Consider the following 26,657-nt stretch of genomic DNA (forward strand, 5'->3'; position numbering starts at 1 on the left):
CGCATTTTTTCCGCCAAAAATCTCCTCGAGTGTGAAAATTTCATCCGTCTGTCTCTTCATCGCATCAATTCATATTTTAATTCAATCGCACGAATCAGTCTTAAGAGATCAGCGAGCAAGGTGGTCGTTAAATTGTACCCACCACGCAGACCCAGCCATCTCATCAGGAGGAGGAGGAGGAGGGAGAATTTATTCTAAACAAAATCATGTTACATATCAATGTAGTACATATATATGTATTTGAAGAGCTCTGAAAAAAATGAAGAAAATCAAAATTTCAAAAGGTACAAAAAAATAATTGATAAATTTGCAAGTTTGACTGGTAAAAAAAAAAAAACAGTAAAAAATCAGAAGTTGATGACAATTGGGGCAAAAAGCACGTTCTTCAAAAAATGCTTCAATTGGAAGGGGGAAACAAGGGGAGAGGTGGTCAAAATTTGCCCAAGTCCAAATTCTCAAAATGCTAGCGAATTTTTTGCAGTTTTGGTTAAAAAAGACAATATTTGGCCAAAACAAGGCAAAAATTTGGAGCAGTTTTGGTAATAAAAGAGCCCGAGCGTTAAAGCTTTTAAGTACCTAATTCGGGCAACAAAAAAAAAAAAAAAAAAACACTTTTCTCCAAATTTCGGCAAGAAACAAGGCTTTGGTCCAGTTTTGATGAAAAAAAGCAAATTTTTCTGCAATTAAGGTAAAAAAAATTACTTGTACAGGAATGTTTTTCAAAACTTGTGTAATTCCTTTTCAAAAAAAAAAATAGAACAGAAAAACTTTTCCCCAGTTTTGTCAAAAAAAAAATAATAATAATAAAAAAGCTTTTCTATAATTTTGACAAAAAACGAGACTTTTTCAATTTTTGGAAAAAAAAAACAAACAATAGCAAAAACTTTCTTGCAAATTTCCAAGATTTTCACAACAATTTTGGTAAAAACAGAAATTTTTTGGCACATTTATACGGAAAAAACATGAATTTTTTACAATTCTAGTTAAAAAAGACAAAATTCGTTACATTTGAAAAAAAACAAAGCAAAATTTTGACGCAGTTTTGGCAAAAAAAAAAACATCGAAGTTTTTGAGTAAGTAATTCAAAAACTTTTCTCAAAATTTCGGCAAGAAACAAGACATTAGTCCAGTTTTGATAAAAAAAGAAAACTTTTTTGCTATTTTGGTAAAAAAAAAAAATACTTACTTCTACACTCTACAGGAATTTTGTTCAAAATTCGTGCAATTCTTGAAAAATAAAAATAGAAATGAAATTAAATAAAGCAAAATTCTCACCAGTTTTGACAAAAAAACAAACATCTTCCTAATTTTACCTCACCCCCCCCCCCCAAAAAAAAAAAAACTTCGAGTGCAATTTCAGCAAATCATACAAAACTGTATACTCCAATTTTGGCTGGAATTTTTTTTATTTTTTTGCATTTTTCGCAAAACCCAAGATTTTAACACCAATTTTAGCAAAAACGAAAATTTTTTCTCGTCAATTTGGGTAAAAAAAAATAGAAATAAAAAAATGACTTTTGTTGCAATTTTGATAAGACAAGTAAAGCTCTCACATAATTTTGGTAATGAGATTTTCGCAGCAACTTTGGCAACAAAAAAAAACGAAACTTTTTTGCAATTCTGAATTCTGATTAAAAACAAAACTTTAGTGAAACAGAAAAGTAAATCAAAATTAAACGTTTCGTCGCAAAGGTACAACCAAAACTATAATAAAACTTCAAAATAATTTCTTAGCTTCAAACCGTTGTCAAGCAGTTGATAAAACGCACACCTCGAATGATATATTACCCACATTTGTATGTAATAAGCGTGAAAAAAAAATTCGCCACTTTTTACAACGCTCATTACCAGGTAAAAAGTTCCACTGGTTATCGAACAACTTCAAAATCAAAACATTCCAAGAAAAATGCGAATAGTCGAAGGAAGGCAGGTGGGAAAAATGGAGATAATTTTTACTGCGAAAAATTCCGCGAAATGTTCACAAATCATGGTCGACTGCCATTCTCGAAAAAAATTGAAAATAGGTTAGGTCTAGTAACTTTTCAACGGCTGTGCGAACGAACAAAACATTCCTAAACATTTTAGTTCGATTTTTTTTCAGTTTGAATAATTGGATTACTTTCCAATCAGAAATTAGGAATAAAAATCAGCAACCACAAACAAAACGAAAACGTTCTCGATACCTTTTTGAAGCCATTTTCAAACTAACAAGGCTACCTTCTCATTCCACACACTTAATTTCGACGACAAGAGTGTACCAGTAGGTACCACAAACCCTTCATTCAGCAAGCTCGAAGCTAGGTCAACAAACCCGTCAATCCCAATCGAGCAATTTAAAAGCTTACTAAATCCTTCACATTTATCTACACCACTTTAGCAGCGCGAAGAAAAAGAAGAAGAAAAAAAAACCACCTTCGAAACCTTGATAAAAACCTCAACACGAACTCGCCTATCACCTCATTAATCACAATCTCCTATTTCAACGCGTTATAGCTCGCAAAGCTCTCGACACGTTAACGTTGGCAATATTTTTTTCTCTCTTTCTCACACACACACGCAGCTCGCAGTACTTAAAACACCATCTAACAAGATTATTTGATAAAATACTCAGCCATTAAGTAGGTACCTATACCTATATTACTCGCAGATGCGAGCAATTCAAAATTAAACCAATTGTAAACGTTGCAATCTCCACGAGTTACACATTACCAAATAGTTCAAACAATTCTTATCACCAAGGCGAACAATTAAAACAAATATTTTATCACCGTATGGTATACTATGTGTCGACAACACAGAAAAAAAATATAAAAGAAAGCCGTTTCGACTCGATAAGGCCAAAAATAGTAGACCAAACAATTTGTACGATTTTCATACACCACAGTCCCACAGGTCACAACGCTTCGCATGCCAACGTGAGCATTTTACACACTATGGCTTAAGTATTCCAATATGCGTACCAATTTTTTTTCACGCGATAATGGTTTTCCCACAGCATTTTGATATTTGCCAGAATTGCATTATTACGAACACACTATAATCAATAACTGATTACTCAACCAACGACGAAAGTACCTTTTCAAGAATATAGCCTTATCTTTTCCAAGTCGTAACCGGCTTCGTAGCTCGATTTAATAATCAAACGAGGTATACAATCGATACTCTATCTGTTTTGAAATATTTCACTTTCCACTCAAACAATGGCTTTTTCCACTTCACATGATCACGATAATACAAACTTTCCAAAACATCAACATCGTCATTTTTTTGCAGATTTTACTCGTTATTTCTAGTCATTTCAACATCTCACTGAAAAATAATTGAAATTTTGAAAAATTTTCCATTTACGACATTCTTAAAATAAATGAGTCCTAGGGGGGGGGGGGGGTCAAAAAATTTGTATCAAGTTGAACGTGGATTCTGGCAGCAGACAAACAAACGCAAGCAGATGTGGAACACGAAATGTTCGACTCAAGACTCGTCTCTTCACCTCAGAAGTCCTCTTCCCTCCCCCCCCCCAGAAGGTGCAGGTGAATTTCAAGTCATTTTGGATCCTCCAGCGACTTTTTGAAAATTCCTAAAGCGTCCAGCAGATTTTTGAAACTTTAAATTTTCACAAAATTTCATCAAATGGAGATGGAAAGATGAAATTTACTCTACCTCCAATTTTAACACCCTCTGAAAACGACTTCTGGTAGATTTCAAATTATTTTAGAGTATCCAACGACTTTTTTGAAAATTACTGGAGCCTCCAGTAGATTGTTGAAACTTGAAATTTCCCCAAAATATCATCAAACTAAGGTGGAGAGTCGAAATTCACTCTGCAAACTAATTTCAATACGCTACGAAGTTGACTGCTGGTGAATTTCAAGTCGTATTGGAGCCTCCAGCAACTTTTTGAAAGGTTGTACAACGTTTTTTTGGAAAATTGAAATTTCCTAAAAGTAGCTGGAAGCTTCAAAACCATTTGAAACCACCATGTAGTCTACGAAGTAAATTTCAGCTTGCAAACTCCATTTGATGAATTAATGCTGGGGAAATTTCAAGTTTCAAAAATCTACTGGGGGCTCCAGTAATTTTCAAAAAAGTCGCTGGAGGCCGTAAAATTACTTGAGCCCACCTGAAGTCGTCTTCAGAAGGTGTTAAAATTGGAGTGTAGACTAAATTTCAGCTTTCCATCTCCATTTGATGAAATTTTGTGAAAATTTAAAGTTTCAAAAATCCGCTGGAGGCTTTAGAAATTTTCAAAAAGTCGCTGGAGGATCCAAAACGGCTTGAAATTCACCTATAGTACTTCGTAGCGCATTGAAATTAGTTTTTACAATAAATTTCAGCTTTACAACTCCAATTTGATGGAATTTTGTGGGAATTTCGAGTTTCAAAAATCTGCCGGAGGCTCCAGAACTACTCAAAACGGGTTGAAACCGTTTCCAATCGATTTGGCATGTCGAAAATAGGGTATATCGCAAATTTCAGCTTTCTTGGTCAATTTGGTAAAATTTTGATTTTTTCCCTCATTTTTGGCCTAAATTGGATTTTTAAAAATTCACCAAAAATCGAAAAAGACACTTCAGCACTTGAAATTTTGACAGGTGATGAATTTCGGCGAGAGAGGGGGTGCAATTACTCCTATTGTCATATGCCGGACTATTATGTATATAAAAAACCGACTTAGAATCCGATTCGAGAAAAATTTTCAACAATTTGACATTTCTCTGGCAATAAAACGTGGATTTAAATTTTTAGGATGACTCGGAAAACGAATCATTCGAAAATTTGAGGCGCCCTGAAGGCTGTACGAAGAGTTTACACAACAGAAATGATGTGGACCAAAATTGTGAAAAATTAAATTTCCAATTCGCAGAAATTCTGAACAAAAGGACCTTTTCACAAAAATTATAAAATCAAGCATCATTTTCGCTTCATTTTCAAAAAAAAAAAATTCAAATTTTGAAATTTGAAATGAAATAGAGTGAAATACTCAAACAGGGTATCTAGCTAACTTTTAAAACTCAAAAAAAAAGACTGGACCTGTGAGTTTTTGTCTACTTGGATTTCAAAAACAAAAAAAATTGTGTACTTACCTATACTTACTGACAGATTGTTACCAAAATTACAAATTTCATGAGAAAAAAGTGACCACCGCACTTACTAGTGAAAAAGCGATTATTACAGGTTAGCAAAATGTAGCTATTTTAAATAAAAAATCAAAAGAATTAAATTCATTTCAATTTTAAAAAATGATATTTTTCGCGGAAAATGAAAACTTCTAGTGGAAAAAATGCAGTTTTTAGTGAAGAAGTCTAAATTATTGGTAAACAAAGACTGGCCATTTCTGTGGTAGGAGGGAGGAAGGGAGGGAGAGAGGGAAAGGGAGGATTATTTTTGGTGAAAAAAAAAAACAGCTATCAATTTGTTGGCGAAAGAAGTATTGATAAATGATTTGGAGGGGGGGAGGGGGCAAAAAAATGAGAAATTTCATTTCAGTGGTAAAACATTATACATATTTTTAGTAAACAATAAAAAAATAATAAAACTTTCAGAATTCAAGATTTTACATTCAAAGACAAAAATGTAAAACTGTCAAGTTTTTGTTGGAATTTTTTTTTTGACAAATGCATGACTTGCATGAACCTGTTGTCTGCTGAACACTATGTCAAAACCTTGAGGCGTCTTGGAGGTTGAACGAAGGATTTCTCGACAAAAATAATCATCAAATCACTAATCAATAATAAATGAAATTTTCTGTCTTCCAAGTTCGATGGATTTTCCCTGCAAGATGTTTCTTTTTTGTTGAAAATTTGAAATAGCGTTGTTCGAAACTTTGAGGCGCCCTGTAGATTGAACGAAAGATTTCTCGACAAAAATGATTACAGGGACTCGACATTGAAATAATTTTAGTCATTGGAACATAATTTATTTCCAATCGGGAAGCTTTATTTCCACAATATTCGCGAAAAATTTTCGTAGACCTTCATTATCATTAATTCAGCAAAAAACAACAAATTCTGAAATTTTCTGAAGCATGCTCGAAACTTGAAGTTGTCTTTGAGGCTGAATGAGGTCCTTCGAAAAAAAATCATATTTACAAAAATTCGTAGAAAATCAAATTTTCAATCGTTTCTGTTTCGTTTTTTTTTTTTTTTTTTTTTTTCTAGAACGAGGCTTCACTTCCACGAAACTCGCAAACCATTGCAAAAAATTATCAAAATTGAAACAGGGTGCTTGTAAAGTTGCAACTTTCAGGCGTTTAGAAGATCAAAAGAAAGGAATTTTCACAAAAATGATAAGAACCCCCCCCCCCCCCCGTGGTAGAAAATCAACTTTTCATTTTCTAGATTCGATAGAATTTTTTTCAAGGAGCCTCGAGCCTCCATTTTCGAAATATTCACGAAAAACTTGAAATTTCTTCGCTTATGTGTACTTCATCTACAATTTCACATCAATTCCATCGCTCTAATCAACCTCCAGCACTTCCCCAGACATCTGTTGTTTATCAATCATCATCCTCACCCCCTCCCACTCTTCACCTGTTGCTCGATCTCGATCAAAACAGCCTTCTGAAAATGTTAAAAACCATTATTTCAAATTTTCAAACGCAAAACTCTACCGCAAGTCTCGAAAATATCACTTCCACACATCGTAAACCTCGTTATTTCATAATCTCACAAAACCCAGGCCAAAACAATTCCACGCAAAAAGCAGAAAAACCTCACCAACCTCACCATTCAGTTCACCATTCGCCGGTAGGTAGTTTGTTCTTATCGTCAATTCGGTAATTTAACATACACGACACCTGGTCCTGTTTGGCAACGCCGCCGCCGGTCGGTGCGGCGTTTTAATTTCTCGCGACAAGCTTTTTTTTCCCTCACACTCGGAAAGCATATTACAATGTACGAATGTTTTTTATGGCGGAATTTTCCTATACCTGTACATGTAGCTATTTTGAATCGATAAAAAAACATGTGCCAGTGTACATGAGTAAAGTTTACATAGCCACGTAGTCTAATTACTTTCAACGATAGGGTAATACGAAACGAAACGTAAGTCTAATTACTTTCAACGATAGGGTAATACGAAACGAAACGTAACACGAGTGTCGGGTACCATTACACACACACACACTCACACACGGTAGTTTTTCACGTACATAAGTAGAATGCAATTTAGCAAAATTCGTATCAAATACGTTGAAATGAATGTGAAAAATATCTAAAAAATCGCACATCATAATACACATCGAGTCTGGGTAGATACTCGACAGTCGACGATACAAACTGTTTTAATCAATTTTTCGGTAAACTCAACGGTTAACGGACGAACAACGTACTCTGGTACACCGTCATCAAAGTGTACTTTGTACGACGTGTAAACACACTCCAAAATAAAAGCCACCGAAATAACCGATAATTCATTATTCCAACATATCTAATCGTTTCATTTTTCACGTCGTAGACGTAAAATAAACACAATAAGTACCGATATTACGTGTTTTTTTTCGGACTAGGTGAATGGTGAATTACAGAAAAAGATAGAAATATAAAATGCACAACATACCGGATGCCGGGCAGCCGCTGCTACCGCCGCTGCGTTCATGCTGGCAGCACTCGGGTACATGCTACGTTAACAAATCATAATATCAACTTCATGTGCTCGGCTTTCAACAATCAATACACACAAATAACAGAGATCATAAATTATTACTCGTATACACCAAAACACAATATAATACAATAATTTTCGACGACGAGAAGTGGTGAAAATACGGCGGAAAAAATTTTACACCGGTAAATTATTATACCACCAGAGAGAGAGAGGTAGAGGTAGGTATAAAATAAAAGCACAAACAAAACTCGACGATGTTTTAAAAATGAAAATGACGCCGCGAAATATATCTACAACACAACCAACAATCACACCACGTTCACGTCGAGACCGACTAGTAGATATGAGTAAGTAGACGCGCTGCTATTACTGAACAATACAATGGTAAAATGGTTGAAAAACCTCCACGACTCGAACTCGTCGATTCAAACACGATCAACACACAGTTGAAAAATTTATCAAAACAATAAAAACACACGTAATTCGAACCAAAATTAAACCGAATTATTTAATAATTAATAATTAAGTTTATAAATGTGAAAAAAAAACCACGAATTAGGCGGGAAAAAGCAGATACGCTCGAGAAGGACGGCACAAACACACACGACACCACGACGAGCATTCGATGAAGACTAAAAACCGGAGCCGCGCGCGCGGCCAGGCTCGAAGCGAACGGCACAGGGGTAGGGTGAGGCGAGAAACATCAGTCTGCCGATGGTCTACCGTGTTGTGATTTGATTCGCGCTAGGAAACGGTCGCGCCGCCTGGTGTACCGTACCGTACGTACATGCTCGCATACCTCACCACTACTCAGGTGCGTAATGCGTGAAATTTCCTTGTATTACCAGTATAAATTGTACGTATTTGTACGTATAGACTTATGTACAGTACGTAATACGTATGTTAGGTTATGTACTTGCGTGCATACTGCATTTACTCGTCGTAGTTACCATTTTTTTTTTCGTTGTCGTTCTGGTTATTATTGTTGTTTTGGGAGATTTGTATTTAACCTTTGGCGGCTTCGGTGTTGTTATACTCCAATGAACTTCTCTTCCTCACGATATTTTTTAAATTTTTTATTCTCGAGTGGAAAAAATGACAACACTGCCGGAAACGAGTTTCAGACAGTTTTTCAGTACTTTTAATACTTACTTTATTTTATGGGCAACTTTGAACTTATCATAAATCATTTTCACAGTTTGGGTATTTGGCCATTATTGGGCCTATTCTGTAAAGATTTTCAGAAACTATAATATCCAGAATATGAGCAGAAATTTGAATATAAAAAATATTCTTGAAACATGGAATGCAACGATCATAATCTGATTTGATCTCGATCAAATTTCTGAAAATCAGAGATTAGCTATTTTAAATTCAGATCACAGTGAATGATAATAACGATAGCGCATGATTGGTTGTTAGACTGAGGTGATGACATTCCACCAATCATATGCATCTTTCACATTGCCAACCTATATTATTCTTTGTTTTTTTGTTTGTTTTTTTATTAAATTACAATAAGTAATTTATTTCATTTGTTTTAGAGAACAAACCGTCACATGTGCAGTTATTCATCTCTAGGCTTTTTTGCGGAGGCATGCAATGTCTCCAAAGTTCCTCCAAAGAACATTTCAGCAATACCAAAGAATTTCCATAAAAATTGAAAAATTGAAGAAGGGGGACAAGCGATTTAGATAAAAAACATGACTTTGATTTGGCAAACTTTGAAACAAAAAGATGACTTTTTAGGCAGGTAAGGCCAAAAAAAATCAGGGCCTTCAAACCAAAACTGAAACCAAAACCAAACCCCCAAAACCGATTTGAAATTGCTCAGAACCGAATCCAGGAGCGTTATTTTCCCACAACAAAAACCAAAACTAAAACTGGGGGCGCTATTTCTCAAATTCAAAACCAAAACAGAAACCATAACTGATTAAAAACTGAATTGGTTTTGGTCTTAGAATTTCTCAGGTACTAATTGTCTTTTTTTTTTTTTATCTTAGAATCTTAATTATCCAGGTTGCGTTATATTGATGTACGATATAAGCGACTTGTTGTTGATTGATGGAGGGAAGAAGGGAAAAGGGGGGAATGGATTATTTCGGCTTTATAGCTTATCTACAAGCCGCTGTGCTGAAATGGTGGACTGGTCTGCCGTAGCCACTCTGCTTCCCACAGCTTGCATACCATTGACCGCATATATTCCAAGTGAATGGGATTACTGATGTCCAGAGGATCTGCAGGATGATTGGCTGCGTGTAGATGGCATTTAACAAATATGTGTTTCGGCTTTTCTATTTTTCCACAATCGCAGTCGGGTGATGGCGAATGTTTGAACTTATATAGAATATAATGGAAGCAGCCGTGCCCACTCAAAGCTTGGCCAAAGTAAAAATCTAGTTCATGAGCGCTAATAGTTTTTGTAACATTAGGAATAATTCTGTGAGTCCATTTGCTGACTTCTGAATTATTCCATATCTGTTGCCATTCTTTCATGGTAGCGGCATGAAATTTGGTGTTGAGCGATGCGGCATTGCCTTCAGGCTAAGGCAACATGGGTAAATGGCAATAATCTGCCACTGGATAATCGTTTTTGAGAAGCCATTTTACACTCCTTTCGGCAATGTGCAGATGGAGAGGGGGGACATTGGTACTAATTAGCCTAATTACTAGATAATAAGTGCATTACTTGATTCTGTGTGTGTGGTAAAAATAAAGTAAAAACAATGCATTCTAGGTTAAAAATAATTGTACCAATTGGATTCTCCATGTCAAAAAAAAAAACAATTTCAACCCCTTGCACCATCATAATATGCTTAAAAACAAATTAATTAAGAATTTCATTAAAAAAAAAAAAAAAAAAGAATTTCGTTTTAAAAAAATTGAAAAATCAAAACCGAAACCGATTCCTTGGAAATCAAAACCTTTAACCAAAACTGGGACCTGGGTAGCTATTCCTGAAATTTCGGTATGCGTGATAAGCAAGTTATAAGAGTTTCAAAACGGTTAACAAACGCAGTTACCAACAGTGTTATGGATCGGTAACATGTCGGTAACTTACTTACGTTAACTCCAAAGTTAAGCTAAAAAACAGACAAAAAACTAATGGTTGCAGTCTTGGAGATGTAGGTAAATGAAGTTTCTTTATTGCTTCATTTTGTTTTAATTGCGAGTTTTCAACTATTTTGATTAAAATGTAATTTTGCTATGGCACCTAAAGTATTAGCAAATGATGAAAATACAAAATACGGATTAAAAATGTTAGTTCAATTTAAAAATATGAAAATAGTTTATGACGGTGCGAGTAGTGCCCATTCCATTATTCCGAAAACTTGTGGCTACTCATCAGTTAATGTCCAACGTTACGCGTGATAGTACGGTGATAGTAAAAAAAAATACCGCACGTTATTTGCGGAACTTAACCATCATAACTGGCTTATCACGCTTACCAAAATTTGAGGAATAGCTACCCAGAGAGCGATATTTATTGCAAAACCGAAACCAAAACCTTTATTTTTTCAAAAAACATAAAACCGAAACCGAAACCAAAACCGAAACCGAGAGTGATATTTATCCGGCTTTCATGCACTTGCTCAAAATCAATGCTCTTTGGATGTTTTGGCGAAAAAAGCACAAATTCCTTATCAATTTTGGCCAAAATTACAACCATTTAATTATGTTATCAGAAAACTATCTTCTAGAATTTTTCATCAACTCGCCAAAAATTTACACTCTCTGATAATTTTGATAAAAATGGGAATTTTTGACGAATTTAGCAGAAATATGTTTTTTTTTTAGCAATCCTGGCAAGAACAGGACTGGTCGACAATTTTGGCAAAAATTGGCTCCTTTCAACAATTTTACCAGAAATGGGTACTTTTTGACAATTTTGACAAAAATGGCACTTTCCAACACTTGTGCCAAAAATGAGTGGGTAAGTACTTCATGACTATGCATTTTTACAAAAATATTAACGCTTTTTAACACCCTCCCCCTCCCCCCCCCCCCAAGAAAACTGACAGTTTTGAACAATTTTTTCAAAAATTGCCACTTTTTGATTTGGGAATTTTGACGTAAAAAAAAGACGCTTTTTGACAAATTTTGACAAAAAAGGGCAACTTTCAACTTTTGTGCCAAAAATGTGCACTTCATGACTATTTTGACAAAAATTAACGCTTTTTAATAACCCCCCACCCCTCAAAAAAAACAACTGACACTTTTAATACATTTTTTCAAAAATTGCCACTTTTTGATTTGGGCAAATGTGACGCCAAAAAAACAGAACTTTATGAGCAAATTTGGCAAGAGCAACAATTTCACCAGTTAATGGCACCTTTTCGACAACTTTGACAAAAATGGACATTTTTCAACACTATTGTGCCAAAAATGAGCACACTTCTGTTCATGACTATGTTGACAAAAAATTAACGATTCTTAACACCCACCCCCCTCCCCAAAAAAACTGACACTTTTGAACAATTTTTTCAAAAATTGACACTTTTTGATTTGGGCAAATTTGTTGCAAAAAAAACCAAACCTTATGAACATTGAGCAAATTTGACAAAAACAACAATTTCACCAGAAATGGACACCTTTTTGACAATTTTGACAAAAATGGGCATTTTTCAACACTTTTTCCAAAAATAAGCACTTCATGACTATTTTGACAAAAATTAACGCTTTGTAATATCCACACCCCCCCCCCTCTCCAAAACCTGACTCTTATGAACAATTTTTTCAAAAATTGGCACCTTTTTGATTTGGGCAAATTTGGCGCAAAAAAAAACAGAACCTTATGAGCAAATTTTACAAGAGCAACAATTTCACCAGTAATGGCACATTTTTGACAATTTTGACAAAAATTGACACTTTTTAACACTCTTGTGCCAAAAATGAGCACTTCATGACTGTTTTAACAAAAATTGACGCTTTGTGACACCCACCCCCCTCCCCAAAAAACTTGACTCTTATGAACCATTTTTTTCAAAAATTGGCACTTTTTGATTTGGGCAAATTTGGCGCAAATAAAACAGAAACTTGTGAGCAAATTTGACAAGAACAACAATTTTGACAAAAATTAACACTTTTTCCAAAAATGAGCACTTCATGACTATTTTGGCGAAAATTAATGCTTTGTAACACCCACCCCCCTCCCCGAAAAACCTGACTCTTATGAACAATTTTTTCAAAAATCGGCACCTTTTTGATTTGGGCAAATTTGGCGCAAAAAAAACGAAACCTTATGAGCGAATTTGGTAAAAACAAGACTGTTATTCGGCAATTTCGAAAGGATTTTCTGAACTTGAATGAAAAATACTGCACGAATTAAAATTTTTGAACGTTTTAATAATTCATTCTTGGAATTTGGTTTTGAAAATTTGAAATTTCTAAATTTTTACATTGAAAATGATCTAGTTTTCCTCTTAACACTTCCAAACGAAACATTAAATTTACAAATTTTTCGTCTCGTATTTCTGCTCTTTTATTTTACCAAAATGAAAATTTTACTTAGATAATTCAGAAACATAAAAAATGTTCTGTGTTAAAAATGCACAAAAACTTGGCGTTTTCGCCGATGTTTGCAAAATTAAAAACTCCAAGATATCCAATTTGTTTGAAATGGTTTCTCTTTTGAGTTCTAAAAAATTGATAGAAAAAAACTGAAAAATATTCAGGAGATGAATTTTGTTTGTACTGAAAATTTCAATCAACTTGGTCTTTTATTTCCATCTGCTCTCTTATAAATATGGGTTTTTTGAAATCAGCATTGGTAATTGGTATACCTGATTGTTTTGAGGAAATCGAGCGAATCCTTAACTTACAAAATGAGTGATGCCTTGGAACTGCATTTTCAAATTTTTGTTTCCAAATTTCTCATTCCATATTTCAGCGCAACTCTTCACTTGAAAATTTTAGACTTTTGTAAGTAGGTATTTAGGATAGCTAGCTTCCAGTTTTATCTCGGTACGACGAATGAATTTGTCCAAATTTATTGAAAAATACACGTCCGGCTGTCTTGTTTTTGACGAAACAAAGACAGATGTTGTGCAGCTCAAGCTTGGTCACCAAGAAGGCAAATTCATTTCGCAGATACGTGGTGTCGAAATTAATTGCGTCTACACATACCAGCAGCTGGATAAAATTTCTGGAATTTTACAAACAAACCTCGACATTCTTTCATTTTTCATTTCCTCTGGCGACTTAATAAACCTCTCGGATTCAGAAGATGGTATTTTCGTAACGAAAAATTCAATAAGATTCATTCGTCGTGCTCCTGTATCAAAGTATAAACCCCTTCCCTGGGCAATTTTTTTCATTTCAACTTGGTTCGCGACGACGAATTTCAGCAAAAAGTAAATAGTTGAAATTTCTCAAGCCTCAAACGCGAAGAAAACACGAACGCGTAGAATATTTTGGCATTGTGTAGGCTTCGCATACCTACTCGTATAGTATCAGAGAAAGTGGGGCGGCGGCGTATTGCTGTGCGTGGAGCAAGAAACCACATATAACACACAATTGGTGTCAGGGTGCCGAAGAAGAGGTGAAATGGGGGTTAATTTTGTTCGCTGAGAAAGCAACTTGGTTTGGTGGTGGCAGCGTCGCATTTCTTGGGGGTTGAAGTTGTAGGCTGCCGAATTTAAGCGTCGTGTCGCTGTCCTGCCCTTGTCTCTTCTCTCTTTCGCTCTTATTGCGAGTATAGAGAGAAGAAAATGAACAGTATTTGCGGTTCGATCGGTACACGGTTTAATTAAGTTCGGTGTTTGGTTTAAATTCGATGACCGAATTGGCGCGGCGGGCGGGGGCGCGGGCGCGGTAACGAAATTTCTCTCGTTCAAATACGCTTGGCCGCACTAGCATTTATACCATAGTCCAGAAGACCGGCTTATTTAATCGTAGCTGTATAAACAAACAAATTGCCGCAGAGTAAATCAACGCACCACGCCATCACCGCTGTTTACGCGTATATAACGCCTTCGCCTTCGTGTATATACCGGTGTAATATTATTTGTAGTTAGTAGAATAATGCGACTGTACAGTCTACCTTCACCTATCTATGTACTTGAACGAAATTAGAGCAGAAAAGGCGACAATACATAGTATACTTAATAATATACGAATAGGTATACTAGTGTGTAAGGTGCTTGTGTAGAGTAATTGTCGGTTATTGTATGTATGTAATACCCCATATACAGCATTGAGAAAGAGAAAGATAGAAACCAAACGAGCTGGTTGTACATAATTTGTGTATGGGAACTTGGAATACCAGTAGAGCAGAGAGAGAGAGGAGCGAGATGCAGCAGGTAAAAACGTCCACGGTCATTATCTCGAATTGTATTACGGCGATAATTGACGGGCGGCCAGGCCAGCCGGTAAAGTGGTCGCGCGATTAGTGAAAAAAATTCCCTATTCAGAGGTATTTCTATTTATCGCTTCAATAATTCAACTATACACGATGATGTATAACTGATAAAATAACTGTGTAGAAACGAGCTTGTTTATAAATATTGGCGTGTATACGTAAACGTATATAAAAATAATACACATAATGGGCAAAAAATAAACGCATTATAAATGCAGATATACCTATACTCACTCCTCCTATAGGTAAGCTAACTATAAGCTAACTGTAAGCTGCACTAAGCGAGGCGGTGAAGTGCGGCGTACGCGTATTTATAATGCCCTATTCGTGGAGCTGCCTGGTACTACTGCTTTCAATATGCGAATAACAATCGTTTATCTGGGATTTTTTTTTACCGATTTATATCCGTCTATTTTTAATTTAAATACGCGGCGTATACGATGATTATTAGTTAAACGAGATTATAATGATTTTATAAATTCGATTTCTCTCTTTGGAAGAATTGAAAATCAAATACAGTAGCGCAGGTCGCTTCTGCAGAATTTAAAGAAAGAAAAATTTCTACTTACGAGATCATATTCCTGTCTAAAGTGTTCAGTTTATAGTTAAGAAAATGAGAAAAAAAAATTAAACTCGTTGAATTTGATTCATTCTGGGAGGATCTCCTGGACCACTGAACGATCCAGAAAGTGTGCACCCTCCTCCCCTACCTCACCATCCACTCTTAGGAAATTTTTCTTGTCCAATTCGAAATCAATCACCCTCAAAACCATACAATTCAAATGATTTGAACGAATTTTTTGGAAAACAGTTCGAAGATCTTATCGATTTCCAGTCATTTTGGGAAAACTTTCATTCTCTTGAAGTGAATTCTTCTATTGGAAAATTTGTCGAACCTTTGCTATGCTACAAAATCCTTCATTTTCGCAGAGCGCATTTATTGCACTTCTGCAAAAAAAATCTGCACCATTTTGAATTTCTGATGAAAAAAAGATGACTTTTTCAATACATATCATGGAATATTTTGAATAATTTACCAAAAAAACTAGAAATTTTTCAAATTTTAGACAAAAATTGGAGTTTATTAAATTTTAGCAAAAAAGTCAAGACTTTTCTGAAATTTCAACAAAAATTGAGACTTTGAAAAAAAATTCTGACAAGAAATCAGAACGGTTGGAAAATTGAGACTTTTCAAATTGATGGAAAAATTAGAACTTTTTCCAAATTTTTGGCTGGAAATTGTGATTTATTCATTAAAATCCTGAAAAATATTAGAAGTAAGTTTAAATCTCTCGCTTGAAAATCAAAATTTTCTCAAACTGGCAAACATTGGGACTTTTTTGAATTTTTCAACGTTGATAAAAATTAACCTACATTTCTCTATTTGTTCAAAATTCTGAAAAAAAATCTGGTCAATTTCAAAATCTAGAGTTTTTTTAAATTGCTGTAAAACAAAATGGGGACTTTTCACCAATTCTGGCCAAAAAATCGCGACTTTTTCAAATTTCTGCCAAAAATCATTATTTTATTAAAATGCTGAAAAAATCAGAATTTTTTTAAATTTTTGACAAAAATCCGGAACTTTTGAGAATTTTTATCAAAAAATCAAGACTTTGAATCTCTCGCTTAAAAGGAAGATTTTCTCCAATTTCTGACGAAAATTGGGATCTTTTAAAACAATTTTCTCGGCTAGAATCAGGACATCCATCACTATTTGGCAAAAAAAAAACTTCTTAAAACTTCTGGTTGGAAAATCGAGACTTTTCGAACTCCGGTTGAAAAATCGACAATTTAATCTTTCTGACAAAAATCATGACTCCTTTGAAATCTTGAAAAACAATCAGGACTTTCTTGACTGTTAGTCCGTCATATGACAATAGGAATAATTGCCCCCCTCCCCGCCGATCCTCCAGGGCAACTTTTTTCTTAAAGGGGACATCCTAAGGAACATTTTAAAGCAAACTTGCCAATAAAAAAGTTGGCCATACTTACAAAATGGCGGCCATTTTGATTGACAGGCCAGTCGAAATCGCAGATTTGAGATTTTACGTTTCAACATTGGACTTGCACGAAAATTTTCAAACCTTACGAAGGTAGATCGAAAGATCATGCAAAAATTTTTTACCTGTCAAAATTTCAAGTGCTAAAGTGCGTTTCTCGATTTTTGGTGAATTTTTGAAAATCCAATTTACTTAGGCCAAAAATGAGGGAAAAAATCACAATTTTACCAAATTGACCAAGACAGCTGAAATTTGGGATATACCCTATTTTCGACATGCCAAATCAATTGGAAACTGTTTCAACTCGTTTTGAGCAGTTCTGGAGCCTCCAGCAGATTTTTGAAACTCGAAATTCCCACAAATTTCCATCAAATTCGAGTTGTAAAGCTGAAATTTATTCTAAAAACTAATTTCAATACGCTACGAAGTACTGCAGGTGAATTTCAAGTCGTTTTGAAGCCTCCAGCGACTTTTTGAAAATTCCAGGAGCCTCCAGCAGATTTTAGAAGTTTTAAATTTTCACAAAATTTCATCAAATGGAGATGGAAATCTGAAGTTTACTCTACACTGCAATTTTAACATCCTTTGAAGACGACTTCAGGTGAGTTCAAGTCATTGTAGAGCCTCCAGCGACTTGTTTGAAAATTACTGGAGCCTCCAGCAGATTTTTGAAACTTTAAATTCCCACAACAATAATTTATCAAATGGAGTTGGCAAGCTGAAATTTACTTCGCAGACTACATAGTGGTTTTAAATGGTTTTGAAGCTTCCAGCTACTTTTAGGAAATTTCAATTTTCCAAAAAAAAACTCCATATAACCTTTCAAAAAGTTGCTGGAGGCTCCAAAACGACTTGAAATTCACCTGCAGTACTTCTTAGCGTATTGAAATTAGTTTTTAGAATAAATTTCAGCTTTACAACTCCAATTTGATAGAATTTTGTGGGAATTTCGAGTTTCAAAAATCTGCTGGAGGCTCCAGAACTGCTCAAAACGGGTTGACACCATTCCCAATCGATTAGGTATGTCAAAAATAGGGTATATCCCACATTTCAGCTTTCTTGGTCAATTTGGTAAAATTGTGATTTTTTCCCTCATTTTTGGCCAAAATTGGATTTTCAGAAATTCACCAAAAATCGAAAAACGCACTTTGGCACTTGAAATTTGGGAAGGTGATAAATTTTTGCATGATTTTTCGATCTACCTTTGTAAGGTTTGAAAAATTTCGTGCAAGTCCTATGTTGAAACGCAAAAACTGCGATTTCGGCTGACCTGTCAATCAAAATGGCCGCCATTTTGTAAGTAAGGCCAACTTTTTTTGAGCAAGTTTGCTTTAAAGTGTTTCTTAGGACGTCCCCTTTAAGAAAAAAGTTGTTCCGGAGGATCGGCGGGGGGGGGGGTGCAATTACTCCTATTGTCATATGCCCGACTATGTGGCAAAAAATGGGGGCTATTTTAAAGGGTACCCCCCGATAAGATAGGCAAAATGCCCTTAACCTCAGATTTCGATGAAACTCACAGGGTATGTTTAGTACCCCCAAAAAATAATTTTGGGCCCATAGCCCGCTCCCCACCCCACCCCCCTCAGCCAGGGGGGCCAAAAAACGCGTTTTTCAGGGGAAAAATTCTGTATCAGCGCGTAATCAAGATAAATTGATTCTGTAAACGAATATAGTTAGAGGATACATGGGCGTACCTCCCTGAATTTTTTCAGAATTTTTCATCACACGGGGAGAGAAGGGGGGACAAAAGAAAACTTTAAATCGACATTACTCCGGAACGAAAAAACATACCAAAACGATTTTTTCGTCAAATATGTATCTTTAGGTCTACTTTCTATAGAAGTCATCACCCGGCCATTTGGAGTGGTGGGTCAAGCTCAAAAGCTCAAAAAACTCTCAAAAAACACGTTTTTTGCGTTTTTCTCCACAAATATGTACAAATGGCGGAAATCTAAGAGAACCAAGTTGTTCAGCGTGAAATTTTACCTCAGAATTGTGTAATTGAAAATTCATTTACACAGCATGATCGTAAAACTACATGCGCAGAAGTATTTGTGCTTACATCAAGATAGCTGAAAGGGTATTCCTGGGTAAAATAGGTGAAATGTCCCTGTCCTCGGATTTCTGAAATTTTGATGAAACATAGTTGGGTACCATTAAAAAAAATGTCGGAGGCAAAAAATTCCCCCCCCCCCAACCTCCCCTTGCTCATAATAGCGAAAAAAGGGTCTTTTTCGGGGAGAAAAAATCCATGCTTCAACGAGTTTTGACAAAAAAATCTGTATTCACTCAAAATATATGGAGGAGACAGTATAATAAAAGTACCTACATAGGTATTTGAGATTCTGCGCCAATCCATGCTATTGCCATCAAAATCCAAGGCCACTTTTGGGGTTCTACTGAGAAAATTGAAAAGTAAATCTTTTTTTTTTGGAGAGGGGGTATTAGTAGTTGGTGTTTTGAAAATATTTTCTTCGCAAAAGTTTCGCTATAATGACGAAAAAATATTGAAAGATAATATATTTCTGAAACTGAGGAAATATTTTGGAACGCAGTGATGACAATATTTTAGGTTTCAAAAAATTGATAAAGATTGGCAAAAATTCCTAAATTTTTGTTGATTTTTCAAAATTGACAAAAACAATTTAAAATAATAGCATAGAATGGACGCAGAATCTAAAATATATTCATTTAGGACTGGGTCGATCGTCATTTTTCTCAAAACAAATTGGGTACAGGGGCTACAATGAAAAAACCGTGTTTTTTCGAAAATACTCCCACTTTAAGGGCACATGTTTTCCCTTTAGGGGCACTTCTGGAGCCAGAATTTTTCTGTACAACTTTCAACTCAAAATGACAGTTTTTGCTAAAGTTGGTAAAAATCCAGTTTTTTTTCTTTTTTTGGTGATTTACCCAATCTACTACATAGTACGTAGGTAGGTAATACCTATGTTTTCAATGTACTTGGTAACTCACATAAAAATTTAATCATCGACACCAAAAAGAAACCTTTCTGATAGTTTTGAGTTAGATACCATGTACTTGAAAAGTAGGCTACTTGTAATTCAAGAAAACCTTGATTAAGAAGTTGCATGGCGTAAATAGCGCTATAATGAAGCATTTTTCACAAAAACTCTAATTTTTGGGCAACCCCTCTCCCCAATGTGGTCGTTGGGAGGGTCCAACTGCAAATCAAACTTCATATTCATGTTCAGCGAGTTCGGTTCATATGATAATGATACCCATATTGTCTGTCTACTTTCGCCCTAAAATTTGGAGAGGGGGTGCCTATGGCCAAAAAATTGGAGTTTAAGGGTATACTCTGCGGAGAGCATTCTAATTTGACAACCGGTCGAAATATGAAACCGATTTGTTCGTTATTTTCATCATTCGTTCGTAAGACTGCATGTAATCGATTGAACGAATTTAGTCGTGCTTATGTCCCGCGACCCGCTCCCATCTAAACTTCAGACGGGGATTTCTCCGTGAATTTTCAAAATTCTTCCAATTTTTTTTCACCAATACTGATTCATCTATGAAATCGAGGGTATGTAGCCATATTTTCTAATTTTGCTTTTACAACAGGGATGTGAGCGTCTAAAGTACCTCCATCCAATTCCCTATTATAGCCATCAAATGTCCTGAATCAAAAATATCTCGACATACCCTCGCTTTTGAAAGCAAACCCTAGAAAAATCCGTTCTGTAGTTTTGGCACAATCCCCGCCCAAAGTTGACCATTTTTCATCAAAAAATTAGAATAGCCTTAAAGAAGTTAGTTGGTTTTCTTATTGTTTTTGGAGGCCAGCATCCAAAATTATGGATCGCTTTTTTTGGTGGTGCTGTGACAAAAAAACACAATTTTGAGTGTTTTTTGAGTTTTTGAAGATGGCCTACCTGGAGGGAAAATTTGAAAAAAAAATACCAATTATAGTGCTCATGCAGATACATTTTTGAAAAAAAAATTTCATGTACTTAAATTAGGTTCGGAGATACGGCGGTTTCAAATTTTCTTTTGTCAATATATCTCCCCTGGGGGGCCCACAATTTTTGAAGAAAATTCAAGTTGCTAGAATCATATCTCCTTCAAGTATTTTGAGTGAATACAGATTTTTTTGTCAAAACTCGTTGAAGCATGGATTTTTTCTCCCCGAAAAAGACCCTTTTTTCGCTATTATGAGCAAGGGGAGGTTGGGGGGGGGGGGAATTTTTTGCCTCCGACATTTTTTTTAATGGTACCCAACTATGTTTCATCAAAATTTCAGAAATCCGAGGACAGGGACATTTCACCTATTTTACCCAGGAATACCCTTTCAGCTATCTTGATGTAAGCACAAATACTTCTGCGCATGTAGTTTTACGATCATGCTGTGTAAATGAATTTTCAATTACACAATTCTGAGGTAAAATTTCACGCTGAACAACTTGGTTCTCTTAGATTTCCGCCATTTGTACATATTTGTGGAGAAAAACGCAAAAAACGTGTTTTTTGAGAGTTTTTTGAGCTTTTGAGCTTGACCCACCACTCCAAATGGCCGGGTGATGACTTCTATAGAAAGTAGACCTAAAGATACATATTTGACGAAAAAATCGTTTTGGTATGTTTTTTCGTTCCGGAGTAATGTCGATTTAAAGTTTTCTTTTGTCCCCCCTTCTCTCCCCGTGTGATGAAAAATTCTGAAAAAATTCAGGGAGGTACGCCCATGTATCCTCTAACTATATTCGTTTACAGAATCAATTTATCTTGATTACGCGCTGATACAGAATTTTTCCCCTGAAAAACGCGTTTTTTGGCCCCCCTGGCTGAGGGGGGTGGGGTGGGGAGCGGGCTATGGGCCCAAAATTATTTTTTGGGGGTACTAAACATACCCTGTGAGTTTCATCGAAATCTGAGGTTAAGGGCATTTTGCCTATCTTATCGGGGGGTACCCTTTCTGGGAGAAAAATCTTAATTTTTTTTGAAAACTCGACCAAAGAACTTTTTTTTAATTTCTGGCAAAAATCAGGACTTCTTTGAAATCCTAAAAAAATCATGATTTTCTTGAATATTGCAAAAACTAAGAATTTTTTTGAAATTATGACAAGAATTATGAATTTGGGCAAAACTCTCTATACCACAAATTCAGGAGTTTCTGATGTAATTGATGATTTTATGAGAGGGAGGGGGTGACACTCTAATTCAACTCATACTTAGTTTCAAACGATAACTACATATGATCTTTGTTAAAACCCTTTTTCTTTGAGTGAGCATAGCTCCACCCCCCTCCCTGGGCAAATGTAATAACTAGAGAGACATTTGATAGCAAATTTCCCGTAGAATACATAAGTTTCATTTAACAATTTTTCCACTGGGATCAATATTTGAGGATAATAACACTAGGCAACAATTTTTGACTTTTTTCGTGTGTTCGGGTTGAAAATGGGCTTAATCGATAGTTTAGACCCTAAAACAAAAAACAGAGCGGGATTTTTCAATTTGAATTGTTTTTGTGGTCAGGAGAGATGATCAAAGTTTCAACCCTCATAGAAAATCACTACTAGCGACTTCAAAAAATTACTAGCGTTTCTGAAAAAGTTACTAGTGATACCGAAAACGTTACTAACGCCTGTACTGACGCTACTAGCGACCAACTTGACACTACTAGCGACCAGCTTGACACTACTAGCGACCAGCTCGACACTACTAGTGACTGACTTGGCGCTACTAGCGATCAGCTTGGCGGTACTAGCGACTGTCTCAACATTACTAGTGAATGATTTAACGCTACTAATGACCAAGCCGACAATAGTAACGATTAAACTGACGCTACTAACAGCTATAGCAGGTACCTACAATTAGTGAAAAATGAAAATTGAAGAATTCCCAAAAACCATGTTTTTTTGCAAAATTGACTTCTCACATCACAAATACTGCGATTTTTTTACTTTATTTTTTTTTAAAAAGGGTCCTCTGCTGCATTTCAGTCAAACCACCAGAAATCCTCAATCTAAAACTCCCTTTTTTTCACCAAATATCTGGAAACAATCATATTTAACATTTCAATTTTTTACATATAGAAACAATTATATCCTGAAAAAAATGAATAATTGTCAATTGTCAAGAGCTTTTGTCATGGCTTGCTCAGTTGCTCGGGCCCCATTTATATTTTTAAAATTCGGAGAGGGAGGGGAGGGGAGAGGAACGGAAAAAAGTCCCTGATTTTTGCAAATAAGCCTAAATTCCAGTCGAAAAATGAAAAAAAAATTGAGGTACCAGCCCCCTCGGAGGGGGAGAGGAGGGGACATGAACGGAAAAAAGTCCATTTTTGCAAATAAAGCCTAAATTCCAATCGAAAAATGAAAAAAAAAATTATGAGGTACCAGCCCCCTCGGAGGGGGGACGAGGGTAAGGGAATGAGGAAGGGTCCATTTTCGCAAAGGAATAGCGAATACAAGTGTATGATATCCATTTAATTTTTATCTAGAAATATCAGCAGACCAAAAACTCAGTTTTAATTTTGTAAAAAATCATCAGACTTGAAATTTTTTAAAGTCCAGAGTGCTAAAAAGTGCATATAAATGTTTCAAACACCTCATCTTCCAACTTCCTCAGTGGCCTAGTTGGTTAGGCAGGAGACTAGAGAGTGGGAGATTGCAGGTTCGAACCCCACCCAAGCTACGAAATTTTTTTTGATTTTCAAAATTTTTTTGGGGAGAATTCGTTGTTTTAGGAGGGTCTACTAGTAAATAGCTGCCATTAACATGTTTTTGTCATGATTTTCAGTGCAAAATGCGCAAATTTGCGCATGTCACTACTATTGACAAACGTTACTAGTCATTAGTAACGTCTGTCAGTAGTAGTGACACTACTTGCCGAAAAAGTTACTAGTGTTTTTTTTTTTAGTAATGACGCTAGTAGTGATTTTCTATGAGGGAAAAATGGCCGTTTTTGCCCTATTTCACGAGTTTCTGGCGACACCAGTATTGTTTTTCGAAAAAAACCAAGGTCATATTCGGATTCTACGCACTTTTTTAAGTAAACATCTTTCCCGGATTTTCTATTTTCGAAGTTTCAAGCGCATACGGACGATTTTTGTTTGTAACATATTTTAAAACTCGGAGCGCGCGACGCTGGCGTTACTCCACGATGTAATCGTGGCGCGGAACCGTGTTCGCGCGGGCGAAGCTCTCGCTCCAAGTTTTAATATATGTTACAAACAAAAATCGTCCGTATGCGCTTGAAACTTCGAAAATAGAAAATCCGGGAAAGATGTTTACTTAAAAAAGTGCGTAGAATCCGAATATGACCTTGGTTTTTTTCGAAAAACAATACTGGTGTCGCCAGAAACTCGTGAAATAGGGCAAAAACGGCCATTTTTGAAACTTTGATCATCTCTCCTGACCACAAAAACAATTCAAATTGAAAAATCCCACTCTGTTTTTTGTTTTAGGGTCCTAAACTATCGATTAAGCCCATTTTCAACCCGAACACAAGCATGACGTTGCCTAGTGTAACCAAATTTGGAAAGGCTTAAATCATACAATAGAGGAGAGTGTTCAGTTTGGACGCAAAGGGACACCTCAGATTCGTGTTTAGCATCCAAAAAAAATGGACATGTATACCAAAATTCAGCTTTCTACCTCACTTTTCCCAATGATTTCTTCTTTTCAGCAAATTTTCCTGGACTACTAACGTTATCTTGAAAAAAATCTACCATTCGAAGAAATCTAGTATACGAAAACTAACCAAAAATCGTCTCCCAGCAGCCGAATTTCTTAGGTCACCGTTCGATAATTCCATTTCATCCGTCCAATCCAATCCAATGAGATCAAAGGGGAAAAAAACAGACTCCAATCGTATCCTGCAACAGAAAAATCCAGTTCTTATAAACTATTTGTAAAGTCGATTGAAACATTCTACAAGCAGCAGAAAAAAACTACACCATGTTTCAACATTCGGCACAACTGCGCGACTCTAACGACTGTAAATTTATGCAAAAATCTCGATTATTCCGAGTAATGCGAAAGATTTATCGATCAAGATGGCTTATAAGGTTGCGTCGTTGAGCTTCCACAATTTGTGGTATTCTCGTTTGATTTTTTTTAACCCATGAAAATCATCGCGTATAGCAAAAACATTTCAAAGCTTCTAAGTGAAGAAATTCGAGTCTACCAAAAAAATAAAACTTTCGAAAGAGAGCAACCTTTGAAAAAAAAATAGAATAAATGAATTGACCCACAAAAAAAAACATATTGAAAAATTATTCGTCCAAATATCATTACTATATTGGGGAGGTAAAAAATATTAGGAAAAAAAAGCCCGATAAATCTTCTCGCGATATAATGCGACTATCCCCTTGTTACAATGTACGAAAAATATACTCGACAAAAGAACTGCGAAGAGAAGAAGAGAGAAAAAGAAAGTAGGGTAAAAAGTATATAGAAAACTGGAATAAAACTACGTTCTCAAAACCCCAGCTAATCTGCGGACATCACTCGAACTTCATAAAATATTACTCTTTGAAAAATAAGAAGAAAAAGACACGAAAGAGCGAGCAAAGAAAGGCTTCCGAAGAAGAGAAAACTTCCTCGACACGGTAAATTTTTAAAAGTACAGATATTTCAGTATACGTAGTATATCGCGACAGGAGAGCGTTACCGCCACGAAGGGGTGGCAGTGGTGTAGGTGGAGGTGACGGTAGCAGCACGTGTATATAGAGATAGACAAGACAACGCGGAGCAGAATCCAGGGGGATGAGATTGGATCGCATTCGCATCGCGTTATAAGCAGCCAGCAGGCCACAAAAAAGATTGGATAGTGTGGTGAGAGCCGAGAGGTGAGAAGCGAGACGAGTCGCGTCAGGTGCCGAGTAGAGTAGAGTTAGAGTACATTACATTCCTCCAAGAAAAAGCATCGAATAGGTGGCCGTTGCTGTTAAAAACAGGCACAGGAAGACACAACTTGCTATATAGCCGAATACGAGTACGCCGAATACATATACAAGCAATAGCGGCAATACGTCCTCGTCGTAGGGTACGGCACGGTACCGGGTACCGTACACCCCCTCGACAATCATTAGGTCAACGCACACTAACACCAAAACCCCATCCATAGAAAAATACCCACGCACACAAACGATGGCCGGGCTGCTGCCGATGCCGGTGCCGAAGCCGATGCCGCCGCCACCGCCGGTGTGAGACGAGAAAGATGATGTTACCGTGTGCAGCGCCACTCTGCGCCGCACCATCGCACCACCAACCATCGCCGCAGCCTGGTATAAAAACGCTGCTGTGAGAGGAAGACGCGGTTCAACGCAGGGGGAACCCGGCAAAAAAGGACAAAAAATCGAACTAAAAGAGACAGATATATTGTAAAGTAAAAGGGATGAAAAAACAAGACCTCCGCAAAATGGCCGCCCACTCTTTTACAAGCTCAAAACGCTCATTCGCTTTTTTCCCAATAATACGCAAAGTTCTCTCTTTAAATTTTTTCTTTCTTTCACTCACTCGCGCTCGTAAAATAGTCTTCTGATTTCGTTGTCGTCGTCGTCTTCTTCTTCTTCTTCTCATCCCTTATCGAATAAAATTCTCTTATCTTCTTTTTCTTTCATTCTTTCTTTCCTTTTTTGAAACGAATTTTCCTTCGGATGATAAGCCGCTCTATTGGGACAATCCTACTTCAACAAGAAGCTGAAATTGGTGTTACTTTATTCA

General features: G+C 36.1%; 1 protein-coding gene across 5 annotated transcripts in view; it reads right to left on the reverse strand.

The window, feature by feature from the left end:
• gro (groucho) overlaps nt 1-24,759 on the reverse strand; it is a 182,676-nt gene extending 157,917 nt beyond the window's left edge. For 3 of the 5 annotated variants that reach the window (XM_065365758.1, XM_065365753.1, XM_065365755.1), the window contains exon 1: nt 7,558-8,245. In XM_065365758.1, the coding sequence (XP_065221830.1) occupies nt 7,558-7,617 (60 nt within the window). In that variant the 5' untranslated portion in view covers nt 7,618-8,245. Of the gene's footprint in view, nt 1-7,557; nt 8,246-24,690 lie in introns of those variants that run through there. The other 2 variants (XM_065365756.1, XM_065365757.1) reach the window with 1 other exon arrangement.
• Between the last annotated feature and the right edge of the window lie 1,898 nt (nt 24,760-26,657).

This window comes from Planococcus citri, chromosome 5 (genome assembly GCF_950023065.1).
Source record: "Planococcus citri chromosome 5, ihPlaCitr1.1, whole genome shotgun sequence".
In the NCBI taxonomy this organism is placed as follows: Eukaryota; Metazoa; Arthropoda; class Insecta; order Hemiptera; family Pseudococcidae; genus Planococcus; species Planococcus citri.